A 27,091-nucleotide genomic window follows, 5' to 3' on the forward strand; every position below is an offset into this window, starting at 1 on the left:
AAGCTGCCTTCAACACTTGAGGATAATGTCATTATATTCCTATTCTAGGAGCTTTGGGTTGATGAAATGACATTAGGAAATACAGGAGGAACTAGTATTTAAATGAGCTGGCATTTTAATAAAATAAACGGTAACTTTAGATGTAACCCTTCAAAACACTTGCCATGAAATTACTCCAGTTTGCATTGCTGCCTTGGTGAAAAGTGTGTTTCTGATGTTCCCTGGAACAAATCTCTTCATATTAAATGTGCTGTTTATGTTCTAATGGGTTAGAAAATATCCTCTCCAAAAGGTGTGCAGATAGGTAAGAGGTTTTTTTTGTGACACTCCTGCCAGAATACATTGCACGGAGAGATGCAAATCTTGTTGTGCGGCTGAGGTCAGCCCCAAATTGGCCGCCTTTCCTCCCTTCCAATGCATTATGCGAAAGCAGAATGACAGAAGTGAACATCAAAGATCCAATCGATGTTCAGCCCCAGTTAAGAGCCACCAGTGGCTCCAGGGAATTTCCACTCTTTACAAGTTTACTCTGAATCTTACATCTGTATTCAGCATAATACTGACCAATTAAGTGTGTTACCCACAGTTTAACTGGTTATCAGGTGTGTGCCCCCTTCCAGGCTGTCAAATATTAGAAATCTGTGATAACTTATGGAAACAGTCTGTTGTGTGAACTTTCCAGTCTCTGGAAGTCATTGCTAGTCTTCAGGTGTCCCCAGCTTTAAGTGTAAGTATAACTACTGTTTAGGGGTTAGAAACAAGTTGTGGTTTGCCTTTAAAACCCACTGCTTCCTTAATATCATGTGTGACACAAGACTGTGCATCACAGGACTGGTTGCAATAGTTACACATTTGACTATCACTGGTCTCCTGCACTGTACTGACCCATCAATCTACAGCTGCCTCGCCTTTAAAAACATGTGTGTGTTCTATTACCAAGTCATCGGATTATGTTCACAAAAGCAGCTACACATAGTCAAAACAGTAATAAATATATTTTGGTCATTGTTGGCAGGTGGTACAAATTACCTGAAATATGTAGACATATTTTACAGGAGAACAGTCTCAGCATAGGTGCATTTAAGTGCATATACGTTACAGTTTTGGGATACTAGCACTTCACACCAGTATTTATGGCACTTCTACTCCGTTTTTTGAGGCAAATATTGTATTTTTCTGATCTTTAGGTGTATTTTACACCTAGAAATGTTTTATTTGCAATAACCTTTCACTAAGACCTTTCAGCCTTCTGGGCTTGTAAAATTACGACAGGTTGTCAAAGCCCCTTGTCATAGGTTTGAGATGTCTTTGTAACAGACGTTTTCCTGCACAAGTTCTCAGATGGTCTGTTAAGTAATTGTTCCAAAATATGTACACTGACATAATATTTCACAAAAGTCCAAAAGTGTCAGTCAAAAGAGTTTTTGTTTTTGATACTTAAAGCAGATTTTTCTATTACACAGAATTTTGAACGTAGGCCATATACTTGTAAAAGCGTATTTTTACTTTCTGATACTGGTACATTTACTTAAGTAAATGTTATTTTCATTTGGTAAATGTTATTTGTTTTTACATGTCCTGGCCTCACTGTCAGTCAATCAGCAACATAAAGCCCCTTAACCTTTCCAGTGGGTGAGTATGTCACTAGCCACAGCGACTTTGAAGACAAGTGAGGTTGGTTTATTCAATTATTGGTCCTGATAATAAAATGGGAGCAACATAATGGATTGATTAATTTCCTTATCGCAGTGAGCACAAAGAGTAATTACAACAAAATTCACCACTTGGTGAACTACACATCAATCAAATTAAAGCAGTCTGCACTCGGGCAGCAATAACTTTCAAACAGAACAAATTAGTTAATTGGCAAGGACCTCTGCCTCTGGCCAGGGAAGTGTTTACCTAAGCACTGTAACTCAGGAGCTAAGGTTACTCGGGGTGATTAGGCAGCTCTGAGCATGTCAAAAATCTTAATAGAAACTGTGTTTGAATGATTAGAACACAGAGCACCAAAGGCTGTTCAATACCAGGGTGAAATTATTTGCCTAAAGCCATCATTAAACCTCAAGCCATTCTTGATGAGCGGTTGTGTCAAACTACGGGATAGTTTGTGTGAATGTGAGCCTGTGATCAAATGTCAGTGCATAATAATACAGAAACTCCATGACCTCAAATCACATACATCATTGTTTTCCACTCAAAGAAGTACTCACAGAGCTAATTTTCTAAAAGTAATAATTACACGAAACTGAACTAATGTAGTTATAAGTGCAAGATTTTTCCTTTATAATATGTAGAGATTTACTGACAGTTTTAATGAGGTGGATTAGGCTAGAATAGTGTGGACTAGACAAAGCTCCCTCTCTTCCAAGTGAGGCTGAAGTGGCATTGATACAAGAAAACTGTCACCTCAGTCCTGACCTAGCTGCTCATAAGGTTCAGGCTCCTCTAACCAATTTTGTGGATTCTGTCACAAGCCTTACTGAAATGAAGTACAAGCTTTGTGTCCTACAGAAATGAAAATCCTTCCTCATAATATGTCCACAGCCGTGTAATGTGACGTAAAAAGATACATTAGTTAAAAGCACCTTTATAAAAGTCAGTTTTGAGTCCTTTTTAAATTTCTGTTTAAGTTCCATGAGAATTGAAATCTTTTGAAAAAGTAAATTGAACATTGAAAGATCATCTCTATCAAATAGATACAGTATATAATCAGAACTTTTGATCTAAAAAAAAAATGCATGTTAAGAAGACAATAGTCTATTTAGGTAATAAAAGTACTAATTGAGGAAATAGTAATTCATAACACTAGAAAAGAAAAACCATTACTACAAAATTCAGTTCAGTTTAAAGTTCAATTTACTTTAGAGTTGTACCAAGCTAGAGCTTAGAAACTTAGAAAGTCTTTATAAAGTTTAAGTATCTCTAAATGTTGTTCTCCAGAGCTATGTAAATGAGAACTCACTACCATCAACTGGAGGACGGACCTTTTTGCAAAATAAATTCATTTTTATAGCCAGTGAATCATAGCCTAAAGGCTTTATTTGACTTGAGTAAACCTGCCGGATTTCGTTGGCAGCACTCTCTATTTGCCTTCTCTGTGTAGAGCTCAAATCAAATCAAATCAAATCAAAGAGCTAGTGCTCAGATTCACGAGAGCTGTTAGAGCTGTGCTTCATTATACATGCTGAGGGGGAGGACTTGTACTGTAGGAACAAATGTTGAGAAATGTTAACATTTGAATAACGTCCTCATAAGACATGCTGCTGCTGCTGCACAGTGTGTGTGATTTGTGTAGACAATGTCTTATTGAATATTAAGATGTCAACTATGGCCACATGTATGTGTGCTGTCTGCATGGTAATGTTTTCCAGTTCAGGCAGCACATCCATGGGAGATGTAGCCTGTAGCTCTGAAAAGCATGTCAACATCCCCTGTAACTGCCGCTTTACATTTCATCCCTGTTACAATCTCCTTTGGTCTGAGAAGTAGTATATCCAAGATAGTAAACTTCAATGCAGGACAAATCGCCAAGACCAACAGCAACAGTTCAGTTCAGATTTAGGAACAAAGGGATTTTCCCAAGGGCATAATCACTGCACCCCCAGCAAAAAAACAACACGCAAAACAAAACTTGTCTCACTGCTATAATTTCACAATTTCTTGGTTGAAACAGTAAGAAAGGTCATAATTCTACTATGTGTTTATTATTGAGGTCAAAGCAGTGGAGTTGTCCTGGAGGGCAATATAAGAAAAGGTGGTTCTAATTTTTAACATTAGAAGTATTAATAAAAATAAAACTGGTCATATCATACGGTTTTCTTAAACAAGACTGTTGACATGTAAACTGGTAGTGTCTTTCCTCCTCATGCATCACAAAGCTTACGTGTGCATCAATTGCTAGCTTCCAAATCGAGTTAAGTGATTAGAGGGTTCTTTGTGTAATGGCAAAGGAATAGAAGCAGTTGGGTTTAATTAGCAGCTTGTGAGGCACACTTCCTCACTGCACTTCTTCCTGTGTGAAGGCGATTACTCCCAGAGCCTTCTGCAGATGCTAATGTATGTGGAGTGCAGCGAGCAATGATCATTGCACACCCTGTGTTTAATTAGCGCAACTATGACACCAAAAAAGGAACAATGCATCACGAGGAAGCTGCGGAGGAAAAAGCCTTTGGGTGACTGGCAGAAGGTGTTTTTGCAGAGTTTGACCAAAGAAAAGACACAGAGTGGAGTCTTGGAAGAAAGGGCTGAATTGAGGAAATAGACCTCCAAGTGAATGCTATGAAAGCAGACCTATTTTTCCCAGTGAATAGTAATTTGCTCACTCAAACAGCAGCTGACAGATGGGTTCATGATTGGACATTATCGCATTTCATTTGCCCCAATTTAGATAAGAATTTTGGACTTGTATTAAAGAACTCTTGTGAGAAGAACTACACCACATCTCCCAATTAATAGAGAGAAAAGAGAGCTGCCACCTGGCTGAAACTTAATCAGCCAATTAAACAAGTAATATTTACCCGTAACTGCAAAGAAAAACACAAAGAACTCGTTCCATGACAGCAAAGCTAATTTAAAATGTGCTTTGACAGGCCGGTAGTCATACAGCAGCTCTGTGCATGGAGGACCTTCTGAACCGCCTTCTCCCACCTCTGACTCCAATTATCCACCATCACATTTCCTTGCAGTTGCTCTGTGGAAATACTTCTCAGCATTAAGGGGTTTCTGGATGTACAGACCTCAACAGAAAAACCGACTGGGACCTACACTTTACTATTTCCATCCCACCACCATGTCTTAATGAGCTGCAGGAGTTCCACACCAATTTGTGTCAGTAAACATATCAGGTTTACGGTCGGCCACGACAGGGAGAATGAAGCTCAATGGGCCAATCGACACCTTGGTGTGAGAGAAAGAGTGAGGGGAAGTCCTGACAAGATCAAGATATACGCTGGTAATTAGAGAACAGGTTCAGTATGAACCAACATGTTAAATTGCTTTCGACTTTCCATCTCCCTGTCCTTTTCTTCAACCTCATTCTCAGCTGTGATGCCCCTTTACAGTGCAAAATAAATGTGAATTATTAACAAAGCCCTGCTCATGACCACAAAATTTGTTTCCACATGAAAAAAAAAAAAATCCATGTCAGGAGAATAGAAAATGGACTAAGGTTTTTCCTTTTATCTGGCCTGTAGATTGATGTGCCCTCATACTGTAGAAGTCAATATGGTATAGAAAGTTGTGGAGGTTAAAAATGATGCACAAAGTATCATCTGGATTTTACTCCAGTTTCCAATGTCCAATATACACTACAAACAGGGACCTGGATCATAAATGACAGAAGATTCTGAACATTTAAGGTGATAGTTGGAATCATGGAATTCAATACATTCTAAATTAAAAATAAATCTGATCTTTCCCATAACAGAGTAATAAAATTTAATTTTTAAACCAAGAAAGATGTTAAAGTATAATTTAAAAAGGTAGGAATAAAGCAGAATAAATAAGTTAAATAAATAGCATAAATGCTCAAGCATCACAAACCTCAAATTTCACGAGACCTGTTTTTTCTCCCTGCTCACGTGTGTGCTCATTAAAATTTTGGCACTGTGCACTTTTATCTTGTTTTATCATGCCGCTTCTAGCGTGGAGACATGAACAGGTGAACAATCCCTGTGATCTTTCCTCCTGTTTTCATCATTGTTCAGTTTCCGCCACCTACCAGGTGTGCTGCACAAGCAGATGGTATGCACAGCATTCAACAGCTCCAGCCACCACCACTTGGATCCTATAAATGGGTCTCAATGATTAGCATCATTTGCAATCTCCAGTCAGCTAACTCACCACTTTCCTTGTGTGCGTGTATCAGAGCTGCAGGCTTGCTCGTCTTCATTTCCGTGCTGCTTTAACCTTCTCCCTTTGTCTATTTAAGTCTTTTTGGGTTTGCAAGTGAGGCTCCACAGTCCTGTAACACAGGCTGTCTGTGTTGTATCAACGTCAGGGCCTCCTCCCACATCTGCTGCTGCATCCTGTAGGCTGTTTATGGGCCATGGCTGTCATATCCTCAGTGTAATATCTTTCACTTTCTCTACTTTTATTTTCTGTTTACTCAGCTGCATTTTTCACGTTTTCTTTATCACTGATGTTTTTCTCCAATGGTGTGTCTCTCCAGTGCCCTTGGAGAAACTATTTTAGACACTGTCTATCACAGTTATCACACAGCACACTTTGCATCATCTTTACAACATTCTTGCACCATGTCCACTACAGAGAATGATCCTCACTTCTACAGCTGACACAGATTTGTAGAATAAGTATTACCATGCTACTAGCTCTCTACGACTGTATATTTATATGGATGTAGGAGTGTGTGCAGGTGATTACAAGCGTTACATATCATTTTTTTTGCTTTCAAAGAGACTCATTTCAGATATGCAACCTGGCACTCACATCTAAAATAATCATCTTAAAAACGGTGCATAGCATGCAAATCGTGATGATTACAGAGAGCAATCAAGCCCCCCCACCGACTTCACCCTCTTCCGCCCACCTCTCCCCCTTGATGCTAATCAGTGTGGGTGCTGCTGGCTGTCTTGTAGACTTGATCTGATTTTTGAGAAAGAAATGCCATTAGCCTGTCAAAGATAAAAAGAGCAGCCAACACAATATTGTATAATCAAAGGAGGCATGGTGGTCCATAATTTTATGCAGTGTTTACTCATCCTGACAAGGAGCATGAAAAGCCTTCCCACAAGGTGCAGTGATGATGGCCTTTGAGCTCTTCTTGGGATTTCCTTTTTTTTTTTTTTTTTTTTAAAGAAATCTTCAGCCATGGGAAAAGTTACATCTTTGTTGATTTCTGTGTTTCTACATTGTCTGCTTTGTGTTGCTTTGTGAGCTTGTCAACACTCCACAAAGATTACAGCCAATGGTCTTTGGTAATAGGGAGGTCATAGGTTTTAGGTTTGGACTGTTGGTAGCTAGAAAGAAGTAAATAAATAAATAAATAAATGACTTTTTTTGATATCACCTAAACTATGAGGTTGTGATGGACACTTTTCATTATATACAGCTTTAAGTGCTCACTTACAATTAACCTACATTTTATATGACTCACAGTTGTAGGTCTTTTTCTCCTTGAAGCTGTACTGGCAGAGGTAGATAAGAAATGGAAATTTTATCGATGTGGCCCTCAATTAATTGGAAGACTGATGTTGTGGACCGACATCATGATTTTGGTTGGTGTAACTCAGCTTACTGCATTTTCCATGACATATTGTACATTTGAAATCAATTTATGTGTAATAAAATCTGTTCACTTTAAATATATTCATAAATAAACAGAACACATGCACAGGAGGGCTTCAAATCTGCCCCCGGTGTTAGCTGGAGGTCACCTCGGTCCATGTTGGTACACACAATTACCATTTCCCTACAGGGGAGCCCAGATCAATGAGTGAGTGACCTTCGCCTTCAGTATGCACCTTCTTCAGAGTCAGATAATAAATTGGTTCATCTCACCTCCCCCAACCGTCCATGTTATTTAGAGGGCTATCTGAAGGAGTCCATTACCTTTTTATGGAAAGGAGGTTCATTCAATTTGCTGGCAACCCAATAAGAAGTTCTGTATGGAGGCTTGGTGAGGGGCCTCAAGGACAAGTGAATTATTCCATTATCTATAATGTGTGGGAAGCCAAAAGCCTTCAAGGTCCCAAGGGGATTTATTTAGCCACGTAACCTTCGTTACCCAGGAGGAAACAATAAGACTAAATAAAAAGTGACAAATAGGTGTTCTTATGCTTATTCATTTTTTTTTAACTGTATATCTTTTCATATATTTCATTGTAGTTACCATAATGTAGTAAAAACAAGTAATTGAAAAACATGTGAGCTTCTTTAGACAGATTTTTTTTAAACAAATCTAGGTTGAAGGTTGATGTGACAAACAGAAAACTGTAATAACATTTAATTAAAAAAAAACAAAAAAAAAATCAGCCACATGGCTTGAAATGATTGGCTTAATTAAAGAGTCTTCTTAAATTTGGCTTAAACCTTATTAAAGGATAATCCCCCTCAAAGCCAAAGGTGGAGTTTAATGGATTCACCATGCAGCATAAGTCAGGCTGCATGTACTGTAATGTATTAATATCAATATCAGAAGAAGTGAAAAGTGACCTGTGAAAACTAAATTTGTCGAGTTCACAGCTGCTTGGCCTTTACAATGATTACAGAACCAACTTCACCCGCTGTGGGAAAGATTTTATAAAAACTATTTAGCAAACAACTTCAGGGCGCACTGTCTTTAAAGGGGCTCAGGGATTTCTCCCCGAAAGCCACAACATCCACCACCTTTGTAACCAACTAATGAACCTTGTTTTTTTTTTAATACAAACAAAAACAGCTTGCATTAAATGTAAAGGTCAGAACAAGCTAGCTCTCGCTAGTTAGTATTAACTTCTTTTATTCTCTAGGAAATCTAAGAACACTTCACATGAGATCAGTAAAAATATGAAAATACAAGATTTAACTTTATATATTTCTTCATTATAACCAAATGGCCAAAACGATTGTCTATGAATTCCAATGCAATAACTCAAAGGTAAAAACATATTTCATCAGTGTGGCAGGACATAGGCAAACCGACCATATTGATTTCTGATCTATTTTGAGAGCTCTCTGAAAAGCATCACTGCTTCATAACATAAGTAAACAGGCGTAATATTATAAATTGCATATTTCATAAGGTTTTCCACTGCACAAGAGGTATTGGGAAATAAGATATGTTCAAAAATAATCCCTCCAGGCATGTATGAGGCATCTGGCGCAAAGCCTGTCAGCTGCTTCAAACATCTTCAGCATCTTGACAGCATTTTTTTTGTCACCTTGCTGGCAAACGCAAGCCTTCCTTGAGTGAACTAAAGAGCAGTGGCTGAGAACTGGGTATAGATATAAACTTGAATCTCTGCCTTTTGTGACAGAAATTCTGTAAGCATAAAAGTGAGCATAAGAGCGTAAAAGTGACTCAAGGGCAGGAAGTGGGGAGCTGGAGGAGACGGGGTTTGAAAGAAGGTTAGGCTCATCCTGCTACATTTTGAGCAAAGCAGATTATAAAAAACAGAGGAGGCCTCATGAAAATCTGTATTCACATGGGGGCTGCTACTTTTGAGTTTATTGAAAACTTCACACAACGAATAAATATCCCTGTGAACCTCTGCATCCCTTTTTATTCAATACTATTTTATTACGTATAATCGTTAAGTTTACATGCTAAAAAGTAAGCAGTGTATTCTTATTAAGCTTTGTTGGCTTGTTTTGGGAATATCACTTTTTCATTGCACAGTGACAACGAAAGGTCATACATAAATATGATTTCTCGATGGCAAAGTTGGAATAAGGGCTTCATCCATTTATACGGCGGAAAATTATGCAGAGTTAGTTTTACAGTGGATTATTATCATCAGGGGACCCCTGACTTCATCTAAATACACTCAGAATTTTGCCCTGAAACTTTAACTCTACAAATTATAGACGTTGTAGATTTGCACAGAATTAAAATCACCATAAACCTTTAAAATGATTGCAAAACCATGTCACGTCCCCAAGTAATATTGGTCCTACTGGATTGGGAATCAGGGCTTTAGGCCAGGATTAGCGCTGATAGCACAGGCGGTCATCCACAATGATGACCTGAGGGCTAAGGCACCACATTGCTTACTGGCTCTTAGACTTGACTTGTGCAATCTGTCGCACCATAACCTTGGCGGCTGTCAGTCAATAAGTGTACCAGTCTGTCAGTCAGGCTGGAGGCCTGTCCATTCGCCTCACAGTTTATTAGAAGATAGGGGGTCTGTGAGATTATTCGTCCTTTCCAGAACCATATTAGACCCTAATCTCCTGTCTCTCTCAGACCATTCAACAGGATGTGGTGTTGTTAACGGCAGCGAGAAATGGTGAGGGTGATGGGGAAGGTTTTTGCTGTAGAAGGAGTAAATATGTCAATCACTTATAGCAGTGAGAGGTTTTTTTGAGCAGAACAGAAGGAAAGTCACCAAGCAAACTGCCTGACAGCTCTACAGTGTCTCTATAGAGTACATTAAGACATATTACTACACCAGAATTCATGTCTCCCTACATTGGCTTAAATGAAGATATTGTTTTGGATTTGTGCGTACCACTGGTATTCCAAAAGTACTGCATTTCATAACCATTCTTCATCAGGTTCAAGACAAATGTGTACAAAAAAAATCAAGGACTCATAAGTGGATTAAAAATAAACTCTATTCTGCTGTCTGACTTTGACGTTGATATCTCAGTGCATTAAGTTTGCCCTTTGGCCATCACGAGAAGGATTATGCCACCAGACAGAATCCCTTTGTTTATGCAAATCATCGCTTGATAGGCCCCCCCACCCCACCTCAGTTGAATATATCAAAGAGGATGAGGATGTCCTGCAGTTAAACTGTAGCTGGCAGTTCATTGTCCATCAATGTACTATGCTGTATTCTACTGCAGTACATTGTGAAATAATATTCAACTATTGAAAATCTAGGTTAATGCAGAAGTTGATTAGATTAGGCAGATGTTCTAAAGCTGAGGCATCATGATTATTGCAATCATAGTTCAGATTCTTTCTATTTTAATCCTTTGCCAAAGGTTTCTCTATGCAATTCAGAAAAAAAAAAAACACTCTAAAGCTCAAACTTCTACCACAACTTTAATAATTTAGTAGTCTTTCACAGAACCAGGAACTCATTTAGAGGAGGACAAAAGGCACTTCTGCATTGCCCTGGTCGGATCAAAGGCAAATCATTAATTCCGAGGCTCCCGTTGTAGTCAGATCTGGTGTTTTATTGCAACTTTGTTTCCTTAAACTGTCTTCTGAGTCAAAGCGAATGCTGAGACAAAGCAATTCTATTTATTCTACAAGGGCACTGCTGAGCCCAAGTTTAAATTGAATGCCCCAAAATAACAGTTTAATTATGTGGCTATCGGAGAGGCTTTCATGTTTTCCAAATTAATCAGGCCGAGTGCGATAACCAATTCTTTCATCGATGGAGAACTGAAAGAAAAAAGAATAAAAAAAAATAAAAAATTAAAAAAAAAACTGTCCCCGGCTTCTATCAAAAATGATAGGAAGAGACTGAAATTAGCTCATATGCTAGAGAGATTGGTTATATTCATTATAATTAGGTAGAAAATTCTCAGATCGCCCTGATCCATGACAGATAAATTTAATTAATGGACAAATTTAACTGCAAACACTGTGTCCATGTTATACGTCAGACAATCTGAGACTAGTAGAAAGGTTTTCGTACATAATGTGTCACTTGCACTATGTTTTATTTTCTCAGTAGTATAACTGCATCTGCAAAGTAATTTCTGTACTTGTGTCATCCATAGTAACCAGATTGTGTACACTGACTACATTAGAAATATATTTAATGTCTAATGACTGTGCTGTTCACATGGCTGCTACTAAACTTAATTAAAGAAAGAAATGAGCCATTTCCAGAAACCAGAGGGAAAGAAACACCAATACTGTGCTGTTAGGGCAATATGCTGAAGTCATGTAAAATGATTACTTCATTTAATGATTTCTTGTGCACTGCAAATATTAAATATATAAATATATAACTGTATAGTACAACCCAAATTCAAAAAAAAGTGTGATGATTTGTAAAACGCATATAAAAACAGAATGCAATGATCTGCAAATCTCATCAACCCATATTTTAGTCACAACAGAACAAACATCAGATGTTACTGGTAAAAACCGAGACATTTTACCATTTCATCGAAAGTGGCTCATTTTTAATTTGATAGCAGGAACACATCTCAAAAAAGTTGGAACAGTTTTAACAACTGTCTGTAAACATCTGGGAAGTGAGGAGACCAGTTGCTGGAGTTTTAGGAGAGGAATGTTGTCCCATTCTTGTCTGATGCAGGATTCTAGCTGCTCAACAGTCCTGGGCATTTGTTGCCAGATTTTTTGTTTTATGATGCGCCAAAAGGATAGTCTGGACTGCAGGCTGGCCAAATCAGCACCCAGACTCTTCTCCTGCGAAGCCATGCTGTTGTGATGGATGCAGTATGTGCTTTAGCATTGTCTTGCTGAAATACGCAAGGCCCTCCCTAAAAAGGGACAATGTCTGGATGGGAGCATATGTAACCTCTATGCACTAATGCACCCCCATAACATCAGAGATGCCAGCTTTTGAACTGTCTGCTGATAGCAAGCTGGATGGTCCCTCTCCTCTTTAGTCCATAGGACACGGCTTCTTCTTTGCATGATACAGCTATAACTTACATTTGTAGATTACATCCACAAAAAAAAAAAAAAAAAACATCCAAAGGACACAATGCAACTTCGCTAAAGGGATCACAATCCCTATCTCTTGCCTGTGTGATTTGGCCTGACAGAACAGGAGATTTCTACTCTACTTCCTTCTCATTCTGGCAACAGCGACAAACCTGTCAGCTCCATTTGTCCTAATCAGTCCTCAGTGGGATGTGCCGGCTACTGGAATGTCAGTGGGAATAACACTCACACCAGGAAGCAGCACACTGGCAAGACAAGTCTTTGAAGAAGTCTGCATCCTCTGCACAGCTCTCTGACATTGATGTTGACCTTCAGATGGTAGCAAAGCCTACTTCTCAGTCCGATGATTGCTTGGCATACCTGATTTATGTTCATCTAATGTGGTATAGAGAATGTGTATCTCTATAAGGCAACTTATTAAAGGTTAAGTCCAAATTTGAGCTGAACATTGGGCTGTATAGTTTAAAATCAAGGAATATTGGGTCAAAAACAAACTGTATCAGATGTTTTCTTTTTTTAAACAAAGAATTATGCATTTAGTGATTTTTCTTTTTTTTCGTTTGTTGCTTAAAAAGTTTTAATGCCCCCTGCAACTTCCTTTCATCACTTAATTTAAAACGGAATCATATGAAACAACAAACTTCCATACAAATGGGATCGACAAGAACAAGAATCAAACATTTTAAACATTTAGGTGGTTTTGTTGAATCTCTAATGCCTCTGTCACCTTTGAATTTAAAAAACGCAGATATTTAAAGTATCTGATTTTCTCCATTGTCAAAAAAAACAAACAAACAAAAAAAAACAACACAGATTCAACCAGGTTCAATCACATGCCTCTGCTCTGTGATAACAAAACTGTAAAGGCTGCTTCACTTTCTGGGACACTGAATGTCCTTGTTGCATGAAACTCTTCCTTTGAGTGGCTATAATTCCACTAATGACCTGTTATATAGTATGAATGTCTTAAAACTAAAAAAAACACTGGTATTGATCGACAATCCTTTCAATCCCTGAGATATAATAGTCATTTTACTGCTAAAGGGGAGTAAATTACTATTATTGCTTTAACAAAAAAAACTGTACAACAGTAAAGCAAAAGGCAACAAAATGTATTCATTATTTGTGACTGAATATTGAAAACTTGTATAATATATAATAAAATAATGAGGCTAAAGTGATAGGGTTAATTGGAATCATGAGATTTAAATGGCATAAAATCTTACAGTAGACATTTTCTGGCTGTGTGAAATGTTCCTATTCATTGAAAAGCCAAAAGCATCAATGCACAAATATATAAGATTCACAACAAAGAAACTATTCTCTGATGCAACTTCACCAGAAAGTTTCTACAAAGCACCAAACACAAAGCCTGGCTTTTACCCAGTGTGAACTTTAAGGTGTCACAGTTGTGGAATCACTTGTCATAGTCTGACATTTTGTGTCAAGAAGCGATGGCAGAGGTGAAAACCAAGCACCAGGCAAGGAAGTAACGCAGCAGGCCAATTAATTCTCGTGCTCCCAGCTCAGATTTCATGTGTGACATCAACATGGCCACAGTTTGCACCCTCACCGCTGCATCAGCTATGCAAATGGCGGCAATTTCACATGAATGGCAGATCAGCTTCCTGAAATGAGGATGGGCAAAAAGGGAAAATGAAAAAAAAAAAATAGAGAAGGCTGAGATGTGGGAGCCAGTCAGCCTTGAAATGATTTAATTTAACTGATGAGGAGCTGACTTTGATAAGTTTGCATTTTAATAACGAATACTATAACTGCTTCAGGGGTCCAGTTACAAAAAAGTAGCACACTTTGCAAAAAAAAAAAAAAAAAAAAAACAGACCAATGAGAATGACAAAATATAAGCTGAAGCTCATTGTCTAAATGTACTGTGTGTGTGTGTGTGTGTGTGTGTGTGTGTGTGTGTGTGTGTGTGTGTGTGTGTGTGTGTGTGTGTGTGTGTGTGTGGGGACCTGTAGTAAATAAGATGCCTTCGACTTTGGCATCAAAATTGCTGCCACAGAGAAAAAGCCTTCTGCCTATTGTGTAGGATTTTTCACATTTTCCAATATGCCAACTCTGGGGTGTGTATGCATATTTAATGGCTCCTTTGCCTCAGTGCAATTTTAGATTGAGAAGGATTTAAGCCTACTGTCATTATGAGTGATAGTGCTACCTCATAGCACATTCAAGTTGGATTTGGCAATAACTATCTGTCTATTCCCCCAAGCACGACTGATCTTATTATGATTATGACTTTTTCAGCAGGCATATATTCAAAACCTGCCACATTATATCATTTACGCTCAAGCTCATAAACTTGGGAGCTGTCACATAGGGTATATGGTTGTTTTATGAGTAGTTCTATTTAGAAAAAAAAAAAAAAGACGAGCTAAAATTTTTTAGAGCTATCAATAACAAAGACTACTGTTACAACAGTTACAATGCACTGGCTTTCAACTATAAGCATCCATAAAGTTGAGTTCGACACAGACCACTGAGCTTCATGAGAAGAGAGGGTCCACAAGCTGAGCTTCAGGAGAAGCACAGCACTGCTGGGTTTAAATACTTGTAAACACCATGTTTGCTTTGCAAGCAGTACAAGTAACAAGCTAATACAGCTTACTAATAAACCCGTTAAACAAGCATAAACATGCAGCGTTGCAATTATTATAGTTTACACCGCACTCTCCCACTGACCACGCGCTCAAATCTAGCGAAGTTTCTTCTATGAGGATGCTTCTAACTCAGGCGATCTCCCGTTGTCTGTTGACATTGTCATTGACATTGTACGGTGCTCATGTTTAGATTTTGCTATTGTAGAATGAGTTAGTTTTCACTCATTGTGTCTTTGTTGTGTAGACAAAGCTGAAACTTCTGCTTTACCAACTGAGCTACAGCCAACTCTGAATATGCAAACTCCTTTATTGACAAGAAAACTTTGCCGGTTACCACGACTGGTCCAAAGCACATTTAAAAATTATAAACAGTTGATCTTTACAAAAAGTATGGTTTATAATAAATGTTGAGTAATTTTATATCCTGTATTTTTTCTCCTTTTTCTGTACCTGTTTTTTCTATCATTAAATTGTGAAAAACACTTCTGTGATGTCTTCAGACATAGCATTTGTGTGACCAGGCTACAATTTATTTTGGGGCTCTAAAAACAAAAATACATTTTTGCTTGTCCTTCAGTGTGCTTCCTCCTGTCTGCAGGCCAGTTGATTAGCCGTTAAAGTAAGCTCATCTTTTTCATGTCCGGGGACATCCCGGGTTTGTGAGGATCTAATAGGTCATAATGAGAGAGCCATCCCTTTCATAGCCACCACACTCATTCACAATGACTCGCTCAAAGGAATAGGTCATCTCTTACTGTCTGTAAGATTTACTAATGTCCATTTCATGTAGAGTCAGCAGAGGACAAAGGGGTGTTTCACCTTCTCTCTCATCATCTATTATGAGTTTATTCAATGCTGTACATTATGTGCCTTCATATAATTTAATTCCCTTTGGCCAAGACTCAAGGCAGGATGTCTATTCATAGATTGGAATATGATATTCAGTAAAATGTAATAACCTTGGCTGCTCCAGTGTCCTGAAATCACAAAGTGTCACTCACACACTGTCTCCCATATCCTTCCTTCTTTCATTCTTCTCGTCACTCTGTCACAGACCGTTATTACAGTCTTACTTTGCAGTTTTGCAATTCTGATTCTTTCCTACATCTTTACTAAATTCTCATTTTTTTTGTTTTCTCACTCTGTCGAAAAATAAAAAAGGCAAAACCTTTCTGTACTGTATTAGATCAAATGTTATGAAACCGAAGCAACTGTGTTCTGTCCTTCTTTGTTTTTTTGCCTATTCACTCGAGTCAGTTTTAAACTTGCCCTGTACAACGAAATGAACAAAATAATCTTTGCAAGATTATGAACAAGAATAAACTCTACAGCAACTACAGTAAAAGGAACAAAACTGAAAGTTCATGTCAGTATTTGAGGCACCATCTGTCAGTAAGGTCAGAGCACTATAGGGCTAATCCCCAAAAACAAGAAATGCCCAATCACCTTTGAAATACCTTTTTTGAGATTCTCCTTAAAAAATAAACTCAGTCTGTATTAACCAAAAGAGAGAGAACCAAGAGAAAACAATTCTTTTTTTACATGAGAAATGAGTAACACTTGATTTAGGAGAGGTTCTACGCCTTGATAATAATTCCCAGCCTTTGTAATTCCATCTAAAATATTTACTCTTGCAGAGTCTGTGCAAGCATTCTGTCTCTCTCTCTTACACACACACACACACACACACACACACACACACACACAAACACACACACCAAGTAAACAAGCAGTGCAGTTTATTATGTTAATGTTCTTGAATCCCATGATACTTTTGTTAAATGTCAGTGCACTTGATTTTCACTAAAACCAAGTGCATCCAGGTGCAGGACTGATCCATACTGCAATCATTGAAATTCTGATGAACAAGACAGTCATTTTTCAAACAGGGTAAAAAAATTTTTTTTTTTTTTTTTTTTTAAATGAGTCATGATTATTGAATTAAAGTAATTCAGGTGTAAAAACTATCAACACTCCAACAAAAATCTTTTACCCTTCACTGTCAGTGGAGCAGAAAATGTCTCTTTACAGCAAACCAGATTCATGTCCTATGTTTTTGCTGGTAGTGACTGAACATCTACATTTTTGCACAAGCCAGACTTAAGAAATCAGACTTACGCAACTATCTCAGTAGAATTTAAAAGCACTCATGCTTTTTACCTGTTTATGTGCGCTCTATGGCATCTCAGCTAAATGATTGGACTGGCAGTAAAATGTACCACATTTACATTTAGTGTGAATGTGTTACACGCTCAGCAGTTGATGAGCTCATAAAATCTGATACATAGTTAAATATGTACATTGACAGAAATGTTTTGGCATCGTTTTATTAATTGTCTAGTCTCTATATTCTTTTATGTTTTCTTTACAGTTAATACATTTTCTTTCAATAGATTAGCACACAGTTTTAAAATATATTAGTTTTAAATATATCAGTAAATACAGTAGAAAATCATTAAGATGATATAATGTAACTTAGATTTTTATATCTTACTTCTTCAATGCAAACTTATGCATTGATTTTGAGATATATGCTAAAACTAGCTGAAGTAAAAAACAAACTATATGACAAGTAAATAAATTTAATTTAAAAGACAAGTCTCATTTTAGTAGCACTTACAGATATTAAATAGTCCTTGGGATATAGATATTATAGCAGTTAAGATATTGTAGGCCTGTACAAATGATCAGATAACTGCATGATGTTCAAGAATCATATACTGATATGATAAACCAGGTTACATGTTGTTTGCTCAATATGGTAAAGCTAGCAACCATCAGGATTATATAAATACCAGGAATACTAAAGTGGGTAAAATTAAAGTTGAATTCAACTATTATAACATTCTTTACCATTAAAAAGATAAGTGGCAGAAGTGGATGTGAGGCCTGGGGCATAAAAAAATAAGGATTGGTCCTGAATTTGTAAGATTGTTATCACACTTGACCTTCACATTTTCAACCACATTTTGCCCATCTAAATTTAGAAAATATTTTTTGGACAACAGAAAACTTTATACATTGCTCAGGATCTGATGCTGCACAGCAGCAAACATATGCAGGAGGAAGGCGTGTGTGTGGCATTTTCCTGACAGAGGTAGACCACTGGGAGCTGTGATCGCTGAGTGGATATTTCACAGCAACTTTGAACTGATGCTACAGGAAGGAGAGCGTTAACTCTCAGCTCTTTGCTTTCATCTTCAAAAATGCTGCTGCTGCTGCTTCTCAGCTCTGGAGAATTTATCATGTTGTACACCCCCTATTGTGCAGTGTGTGTCAGTCTCCATCGACTTCATTTGAAAGTCCATATACCATATGAGTGTGTTTGTTTACACGTGTATGAGTAGAATACTGCACATAAAAGCAGTTTATATTGCTGTTTTATATATATATATATATATATATATATATATATATATATATATATATATATATATATATATATATATATATATATATATATATATATATATATATATATATATATATATTATATTGCTGTTTTAGTTATTATAATACTGTAAAAACTCACAAGGAAAAAGTAAAACGTTCCAAAATGAGGTCCTGATTTACTCAAGGTTCTGTTTTATTAAGCTTAAGGTAATTTAATATACTGTGATGAGGATGAAGGTTCAAGTTAAGGTGACAAACACATGAATAAATATTTGCGGACATTAAAAAGAAAAAAAAAACACGGCAAAGAGTTTAAACTCAAGTTATGTGTGAATAAATGAAACATTTGATGTGTCTCTTTTCACTGCAGCAATTATTGTTTTTCCTCTGAGTTTATGCCATTTCTATTAATTCATTTATTATTTTGTTCTGGATTACAGCCACTGGTTGATAATGTTTTCAAGCTGTCTGCCTGGCATGAGGAGTAAAACAACACAAAACTGCAGAGACTGTCACTGATTTGAGGGGGTTAGTGTGTTGATTCTCTTTAGGCCTTAGGCCTTTTGATGCACTCAGAACTGAATATAATAAGAGTAATGCACAAACTGCAAAAGCAGATTAATGAAGCCAAGCAAATGCTCACCCTTCACTACATAAAGTGTGTGTATGAGAACAAAAATGATTGCCTGGATTCAAATATCAAATACTTTTGAGGCTTTGGCTACTTTCAAGCACAGCCATCATTATCCATCATGCTTAGGCTATATTAAACATCCATCACAAGTTATCACTCAGTGCAGCATATCATCTTCTAAAATCAATAGGTGTGCCATTAAAGTTAAACTTATTTCTCACAGTGTCAGCTTGTGCTTGAAATTTAGAAATGTCACAGTGAACTTCATAAGACAGAATAGTCGAATTTTAATGTAACTGTTGAGTCATTGGCATTTATCCATAAAACCTAAAAACCCCATCTTATGGTCATTTTCTGCTGCTGGCCAGAGAATATCTTTGTTATCTGACATCTAATGTGCTGCCATTCTCGCTGTCACTTTCGGAGGGGCCCCTTTTGAACAAACCTTTGCACATAATATTTTACTAAATCATACACATTTATTGTATATTATTACAAAACAAGATCACAGCTAAACATTTTGTCAACAAAAACTATGATGAAATTTTTTTTTCATAGCAAAGATAAAGACTGTAATCATTGAAAATGAGAACTCAGACATCATGTTATGTATTTTTATGAGTTAAGAATTAAATGAAAGGTGCTAAAAGTCTTATTTGATGACCTGCAACATCAGAGGGATAACAGTTTATGGCTACTGCAAAGCTTCAAAAGTGGATTTTCCTCAAACCCCGAAACTCTTCTCATGTTTTTTGTAGCAAATATATTGTTACCGGCTACCTTCAATTCTTAAAACCACAGTCTATTATAATATCACAGAAATAATAATAAACATCGAGGAAATTCACACAAAATATATCTTGTTCAAGTCAACGTTCTCGACTTGTTTTACGGCCGTTTAAAAGAAGCAGTTTACATCCAGTAACGTGCTGGCTTTCATGTGACATTTCTGCTTGTTAGATGAAGCATGTTTCTGATCCAAATTCATCTCAATTAATTAGACAAAGGGACATAAAGACAGCCAAGACTAACTATGAATAAACAGCAGCTCATTGTCATATGCCAGCACGAACCCTTCCATGTTCTCAGTACTCTATGTTCAGCTTCTGAATCACTGCAACTGACACAGTGCTGTGAACAACTTACAAAAATAAAAAAATAAATATTATACCTATATATACACATATAATAATATATAAAAATACAGAAGTAGACCGTATTACACAGCGGCCATTTTCCTCTGGCGTCACACTTAGGAAGCAAAGTTTTCAAAAAGCTCAATATAATTATGCTTTTTAAAAACATTGCAGCTCCAGTGTGACATCAGAGGAACATGGCTGTTCAGTGAACTGGGACTATAGCCTTTTCATTTAGACTAAACCTGGCACAAATCCAATGACTATGTTTTTGACTAATTTAAATGTCCAATCAAAAGACTACAACTAATTTAAAATCAGTTGCTGAATTTGCAGTGCTCTAGTCTATACTGAAGTTTTATTTTGAAGGAATTAGACTTGCAATAGAACGCTGCAGGTAAAAGAGAAATTTGAATGGTGACAGTGTTGCTAGTTGGAACATCAGTAACAATCTGAACAACTGGCCTCTGTAGGTTTCACTGTGGCTCACATGGCAGCATCAATTCCATTGCTGTAGCTGTTTAAGTGACATTACTAATCTCGTAAAATCAACTAAAGTACAGGTTAATGGCAGATGATGTACTTTGATTTACCCATATTTACATAGCCCAACTTTAAATGTCTCAAACGCACAGCTACATGCTTTGACAGTGCATCAAATGATTGGTGACAACTTTTCTAGGATGTACAAAATACATCCTACTGAAAATATCCAGTGTTAAACCACAGTCGCGGCTTTAATTCAAATGAATTGGTTATAAGGGAATCGATACCAAGTGTGAATCTATTTCAGTAATAAGCCTGATTTCTGCCTGGGGAGTAGGCATCATCTCCTACTCTCTTGTCAGCATGCCTCAGAGGCTGCATCCTATGTGCTCTGGGTAATATGACACAGGCACAGAAAGGGCGAGTTAGTGCACGCTGAAAACAGACTGACAACGAAGGAGAGCGATACTGATCTCAGGAGAGGAAGAGTAGTCGGGTAAAGGAAGCCAGCAGTGAAGAGAGCACAGGCACAGATGGAGAGGTGTATAACAGCAGACAAACCCCTCGTCCATCACTAAATCACGTTTGTCATCCTCTCACAGACAAAAAGAGAGAGGCAGATGCATGGTCCCAGGGGAAGCTCTGAACGCTACAAATTATGTTTTGGGACTGATTTTGATTGCATGTGTTGTGTCATATTTGGGCACAAAAGTGGCCACAATAAAAATAATAGTTTTGACTACAACCACGTGGTGGCCGCAAAACTACAACTATCTTAAAGAGTAATTCCAGCTTAACATTGGCACCACTGCTAAAGTGATAAGACAAAAAAAAAAAAAAAAACGTGGTCAATAATACAGGTTGTAAACAAACATTAATCAAAGTGATTTTGAAGACACACATTGAATCATCCAAGTCGTCCATCCATCACAGATTACGGAATCACTCCATGCACCACTTGATTGTGTACACGCTACAGCTGGCCTGATAAGATGTTACCTTATAAGATTTATAGAAACATTGCTGTACGTGTCTGCGATAACTTCAGTAAAGAAATGGCAAACTAGGTTAGGAAACGTCACTGTTAGGTTCTCTCCCCATTGTCAAAGCACTGAAAATTGTTATTGAATTCATGGGTTTAAATCCAAAAGTTAACAGTAATTTAAACTGCATATTGCGTTCTTCTTTTCTCCAGACAGTAATCTTTAGCTTCCATCAACTTTCAGCAGTGCAGATAACTTTAGGATCTTAAAAAAATAGCATTATACTGTATGCTACATTTTTATGCTTATTTTTTGCTTATTTTTTTGCTTATGTATGTTAAAGTTCTATGACTTTTTAATGAAAAGTCTACATAAGCCAGGTATTTCCTAAAACGAGGGTTAAGGTTATTTCTGGGATTCTAAAATGTACACATTCCACAGGCTTTTTTTTTTAAATTAGAAAAAACAAATGCAATTTCAGTTTGGACAGACAGTCAAAACAGAAGGGAGAGTTACATGTTTACCCAGCTTACTACAGACATGGTCTTAGATTATCTGCAATGTTTACAACATGTCCTAGTGTTCTGAACTCATGTTTGTAGAAGGTCTTCTTAATGTTAGATACACTGAATGTAGACACACAAGGTTCCAATTTTTTTTTGTGATGTTATTTTTGCAAACGTTAAACATGGATTGGACATGTACAAAAGGTTCTAAATAAATCACAAAATCCACAAGAAACAAAATCTCAATGTCTAGAGATTCCCATTGCACACATGCTTTGAACCCATTTAAAAGGTTATCAGGCATCCTAATCAGAATAAAAGTAAAGCTATCTCTCTGTCTTTATTGGATGTTCACAGGCTTCCAAAATCTGTCGAATATCTGAACATCTAAAACAGGACCTAATTTAGACATCCAGCATTAATACAAATTGCCTATGTAAATGAAAAACCTCTTTTAAAAGGGTCTTGTCACGATCCCTTCGTTGCACTTCATTCATGAGCGTCTGAATTGTTTGGTTTCCGCACCTTGTGTAGATGTGGGTGGCTTTAGCTAAGGAGGTAGAGCAGGCTGTCCACCATTTGCAGGAACAGCGGCGGTTATCATCCACATGTGTGTATGTGTGTGTCATTCATTTAACATTGAGAAGAGGTTGCAAAAACTTTCATTCTAGCTATTCAGGGGATGCCTCTTGAATAGTACAGACTTAAAATAGATGTCCATGCCACATGTCCTTGTTTAGGACATGTGGCATTAGAAATCTTGCATTGATACATTTTGATGAGATGTATTGATTTAACTTTACGGTCAGTTTTCAAGCTGTAGTTGGATTTGTCTTCTTTTCTTAGTTGTTCTTGTTAGTTAGCCCACCCCTTTGTAAATTCCCACTGGTGCTGTCAGTGTACAAGCCCCTTCAAACCCTTACCTTCTCTTCCTCATTAAACCAGCATCTGCTGAGGTAAGAGGCCTGAACCCCCACCCCTCCCACACACACACACACACACCCTCCCTTGTGTTGCACTCTCGAGCCTGCCATCTGCCACAGAGTTGGAAAGGACTCCACTAAAACGCCAGTGCTGCTCCCCCAACACAGAAACACACACACACACAAAAAGTTAGCCAGGCTGAATTTTTAATGAGGAGCCCCCACGAACAAAACAGCTTGCAGGGTCATAATGGTTTTGAGCATAGCCCCACCCCGATGCACAGAGCCAGTGAACTCCTCCCCTTCTCTGTGTGAGTGGCCTGAATAGGTGGAAAAGGGAGGACAGAGGGAGAACAACAAACTATAATCACTCCTCTGTGGCTCTCTGGCCCCTGCAGCATTTTTATTTTAGGAGTAAAAGCAAAAAGAGGAGGAAGAGCAGAACCGAAGGGAAAAGCGAGGACAGTGCAAACAAAAAAAGGCCAGAGCTGATTGAACATGAAACATCTCCCTATGGCTCTCCCTCTGTCTCCTCTCTTCTTGTTGTACATAATGCCTCCTAGTGTTCACCACGCAGTTATCCACATTGAATAATGATGTTTCCTCTTGGAGAGAAAGAGGCAGAGGAGCAAGCCTAAGGCCATGCATTCTGATGGTCTAAGCATTCCCCAGTCACAATCTGCTCAGGCAAAAATCAACAGTACAGCAGGGAGGGAGGATGCCTCAACCTCCTCCTGCATCCATATTCTCTGGGTGCTGTTTGTTGTGTTTTACTCATTATTTACAATCTAGATCACCCAAAAGTCACTCTGCATTCCTCTCTCCTGCAAATATACACAGCGGTGTGGTGAGGAGAAGGGCAGTGGATGACGGAGACGCTGTGTTCGTCTTTTAGGAACAGACCCAGGCAAATTAGCAACATTATTTCTGCTCTCTGACAACGTTCGTTCTTGCCTACCCCTGCCACCATCATCGTCACTGTCACCCCAACAATAAAGACAAGAGATTTCTACCAGTAGAAGCTAAACCTGAAGAGACAGTTGGGCGCTGCTTCAGCATCTTTGGCTATTTTAAAAAGGCTGCTCAGTTCATAATTCCAGCCACGTTACACTCGCTTTCTTTCAAGCCAGTTTCTCTAAACAGAATCAAATCTATTGTCCCGATGGTTGGTTGACAGGGAAATTGGAGCTGCAGTTACTTGGTTAGATCACCAAGCTGTGACACAATTACATTAACATTAGCACAAGTAAGTAGCACACAATAGGGGAAACTTGGGGTTCAGCGTCTTGCCCACAATGACAGGAGGAAATAGGGGTTGAACTAATGATGCTGTGGTTTGTAGACAACCGCTCTACCAACTGAGCTACAGCTCCACTGCTCCCCAAATATACAAGCATATTTGGTCATATTCTGGGAAGCATTTTTGTCATACCCTACAAGCTAATAAAATCTTTACAAGCTGGCCATGTGCAGCATTATAGCCCTGCTGTAGTAGAAGCCATTAAAGACACATTATCTGGTTCAGTGTCTCTTTCTGCTGCCTGTGCTGATGTAGGATGAAATGGGCCATTCTAATCTTCATTAACATAGCTAATTTCACATAAGAGAAAGTTGATCATGGGTGTCAAAGCCATTCAAAAGTCACCCGAGCAATTTACATCATTTCATATGTAATTACATATGTGCATGTCTGCAACTGTGGTCACATCAATCTTCTACCTGCTTTGGTACATACACTGGAGCCTACAAACAAAGCAGTGTTACTGCTACTGAGGCAGGCACAGCAGGCTGAGCAGTGCACTAGAACATGGATTAACTTGTCAAAGCAAAAAAGATGACGGTTGTTCATGCAGACAAAAAAAGAGCGAACAGAGATGAGAAGGAGAAAGGGCAGCATTCTTCATGATCCTCCCCTCTGAGGCTAGAAGTGCTACAGCTAACCTTTGGTAGTAGGGCTGAAAGCTGGAGAACAAACACGTGACATGCTGCTCCTTCAACAGAGACGCTGGCGCAAAGCCATGTCACAGGGGGTAGAGGGGACGAGCCTGACATTAGCGGCACGAAGACGCTGCTGCATGACCTTTAAAGGGGGCAATTAAATGAGCCCTCTCCATTTAGCTGCATATGTACTGTACTTGTAGAGGGTTCATACAGATGTGTGCTTGGTAATAGTTCAATGCTATATTTAGATTAGACACAGACATGTGCTGATGTGTGGGTCAAAATACGTCCATGCATCTAGTCAAAACTATATTTGAATTAAACACGTCCTAACTACACTTTGAAAAACGACCATACCGCTGATACAACTGTAACCAAAAACAACATAAAATTTCTTATTTTCCAATCAATCTAGGTTTCAGTCAGATAACCAGGTACCTTCTGACCTTACATGCTACATGAGTTTAGAAAAACTTTTGGGGAGATGCTATCAGCTAATTGTGATAAGAAAACGTCAGAAAAATCCAACACCAAATCTGAATTTCTCAAAGAGACGTTACGTTAACTGCAATAACCTTTGGGAATTAAAAGGTTGTACATGCTATAGTCTTACGCATGAGCACACAACAATATCTATGGGAGAGAAGGAATTATTTTGTTCGTTCTAGCACCAAAAAAGTAGAACAAAGTTGAATACCTACAATGAGCTAAGCACAACAATTCGATGTTTTAGGTCAGCTGAGGTTCTTATCACTTTGACACACCACGAACCTTAGGGAAAACCCACTGTATTCAAATTCACAAAAAACTATTTTTAAAAGATGTGTAAGTTTTTCCACTGTAATTGTGAAGTAGACAACTCACTCAATCACCCTCCTGCGGGCGGTGATGCTGGCCACAATGACGCTCTCCGGTCTTGGTGTGGCCACAGCCTTAAAAGTGCCCTTCCAAAACTTCTCAAAGAGCTGCTTCTCCTCCAGCCGCTGAAGGCTTGGTGTGCTGGTCTGCGATCCTATCGAAGGAGAGGGGCCACAGGGGCCGAACTTGAGCGAGCACGGGGGTTGCATCTGTGGTTCTTGGCGTCTAAACCAACTCGTCTTTAGTGCCTCGCCAGACAGTCTCTCTGCACACTCGCAGAAAGACACATGCACACCAGTTGTTGCTCTGGAGCTGTCCAAGTACTGAATCAAACTTTGCTTTCTCCTCTCACAGCAGCAGGTCAATGTGGCAGCGCGTCTGGGCTCTTCACTCTTAAGCGGGAGCGCTGGGAAAGGGACAAAAGATGACCCACTCCAGCTGGAAGCTGGGTATTGTTCTCCCCGATGAAAGAAGGGGAGGGGAAGAAATGCAGTTTCTCTCTCTCTCCGCCTCCCTTCTGTCACATCTGCTGCTTCTAGAGAAGGGCTCTGGGTCAGGGTTCGGAGTCAGGAGAGCTTCTTTCCTACAATGCTGCTCCAGTCAGCAGCTTCACACAGAATTGGGCATCACCAGACAAGACACAAAGCATGTTTCAGTCGTAGAGTGGAAGACCAAGTGGTTTTCTTGTTGCTAGAGAGCAGTGTTTTGGTGGGGAGATGGTGGCACAGCCATGCGTAGTGACTGAGGGCTGAGTGGGTGTTGAGACAAGTGCTGTCGTCTGTCTGAGGGCAAACGTAGATGTACGCTGGAGTGTGTGAGTGCACGAGTGAGGAGCTCAGCTGAGAGTGGCTTGTTTTGTGTCTCGCAGCCTGTGACGTCACCGTCGGGTGGCTGAACGCATTGGAGAGGGATACCTTCTGTCATCCTCTCTCTCTCTTTCTCTCTCTCTGTTACTTTGGTCTCACTCTATTCTTGGTCTCTCTAAATAATGTTCAAGGTTCAATTCCCATTCTGATGTGTGCCAGCATCTATTTATCTCTTGTTTTGCTTCTGTCTGTTTTATTCTTTTCATCCTACCTTGATACTTTACACTTTTTTCAACATTCCATTTTTTTTTCTTCTTTCCTTTGTGGCTTCTGTAACCTCTTCCTTTGATCTTTTTTCCCCCCCATGGATAATTTATTTTTCTTAGAAAAAGTGCTAGAGCTGGACTTTGCTTTTACAGACAGAAAATTGGCAGCAATATTGATAATCGATAATTTGATCCATTTTATTTTAGCAAAAATGTAAAACT

General features: G+C 38.5%; 1 protein-coding gene across 4 annotated transcripts in view; it reads right to left on the bottom strand.

The window, feature by feature from the left end:
* Nucleotides 1–26,638, bottom strand: part of srrm4 (serine/arginine repetitive matrix 4) — a 53,224-nt gene extending 26,586 nt beyond the window's left edge. For 2 of the 4 annotated variants that reach the window (XM_067520907.1, XM_067520906.1), the window contains exon 1: nucleotides 25,804–26,638. In XM_067520907.1, the coding sequence (XP_067377008.1) occupies nucleotides 25,804–26,006 (203 nt within the window). In that variant the 5' untranslated portion in view covers nucleotides 26,007–26,638. The remainder of the gene's footprint in view (nucleotides 1–25,803) is intronic. The other 2 variants (XM_067520904.1, XM_067520903.1) reach the window with 1 other exon arrangement.
* Between the last annotated feature and the right edge of the window lie 453 nt (nucleotides 26,639–27,091).

The sequence above is a fragment of the Channa argus genome, chromosome 11, assembly GCF_033026475.1.
Source record: "Channa argus isolate prfri chromosome 11, Channa argus male v1.0, whole genome shotgun sequence".
NCBI classification, from domain to species: domain Eukaryota; kingdom Metazoa; phylum Chordata; class Actinopteri; order Anabantiformes; family Channidae; genus Channa; species Channa argus.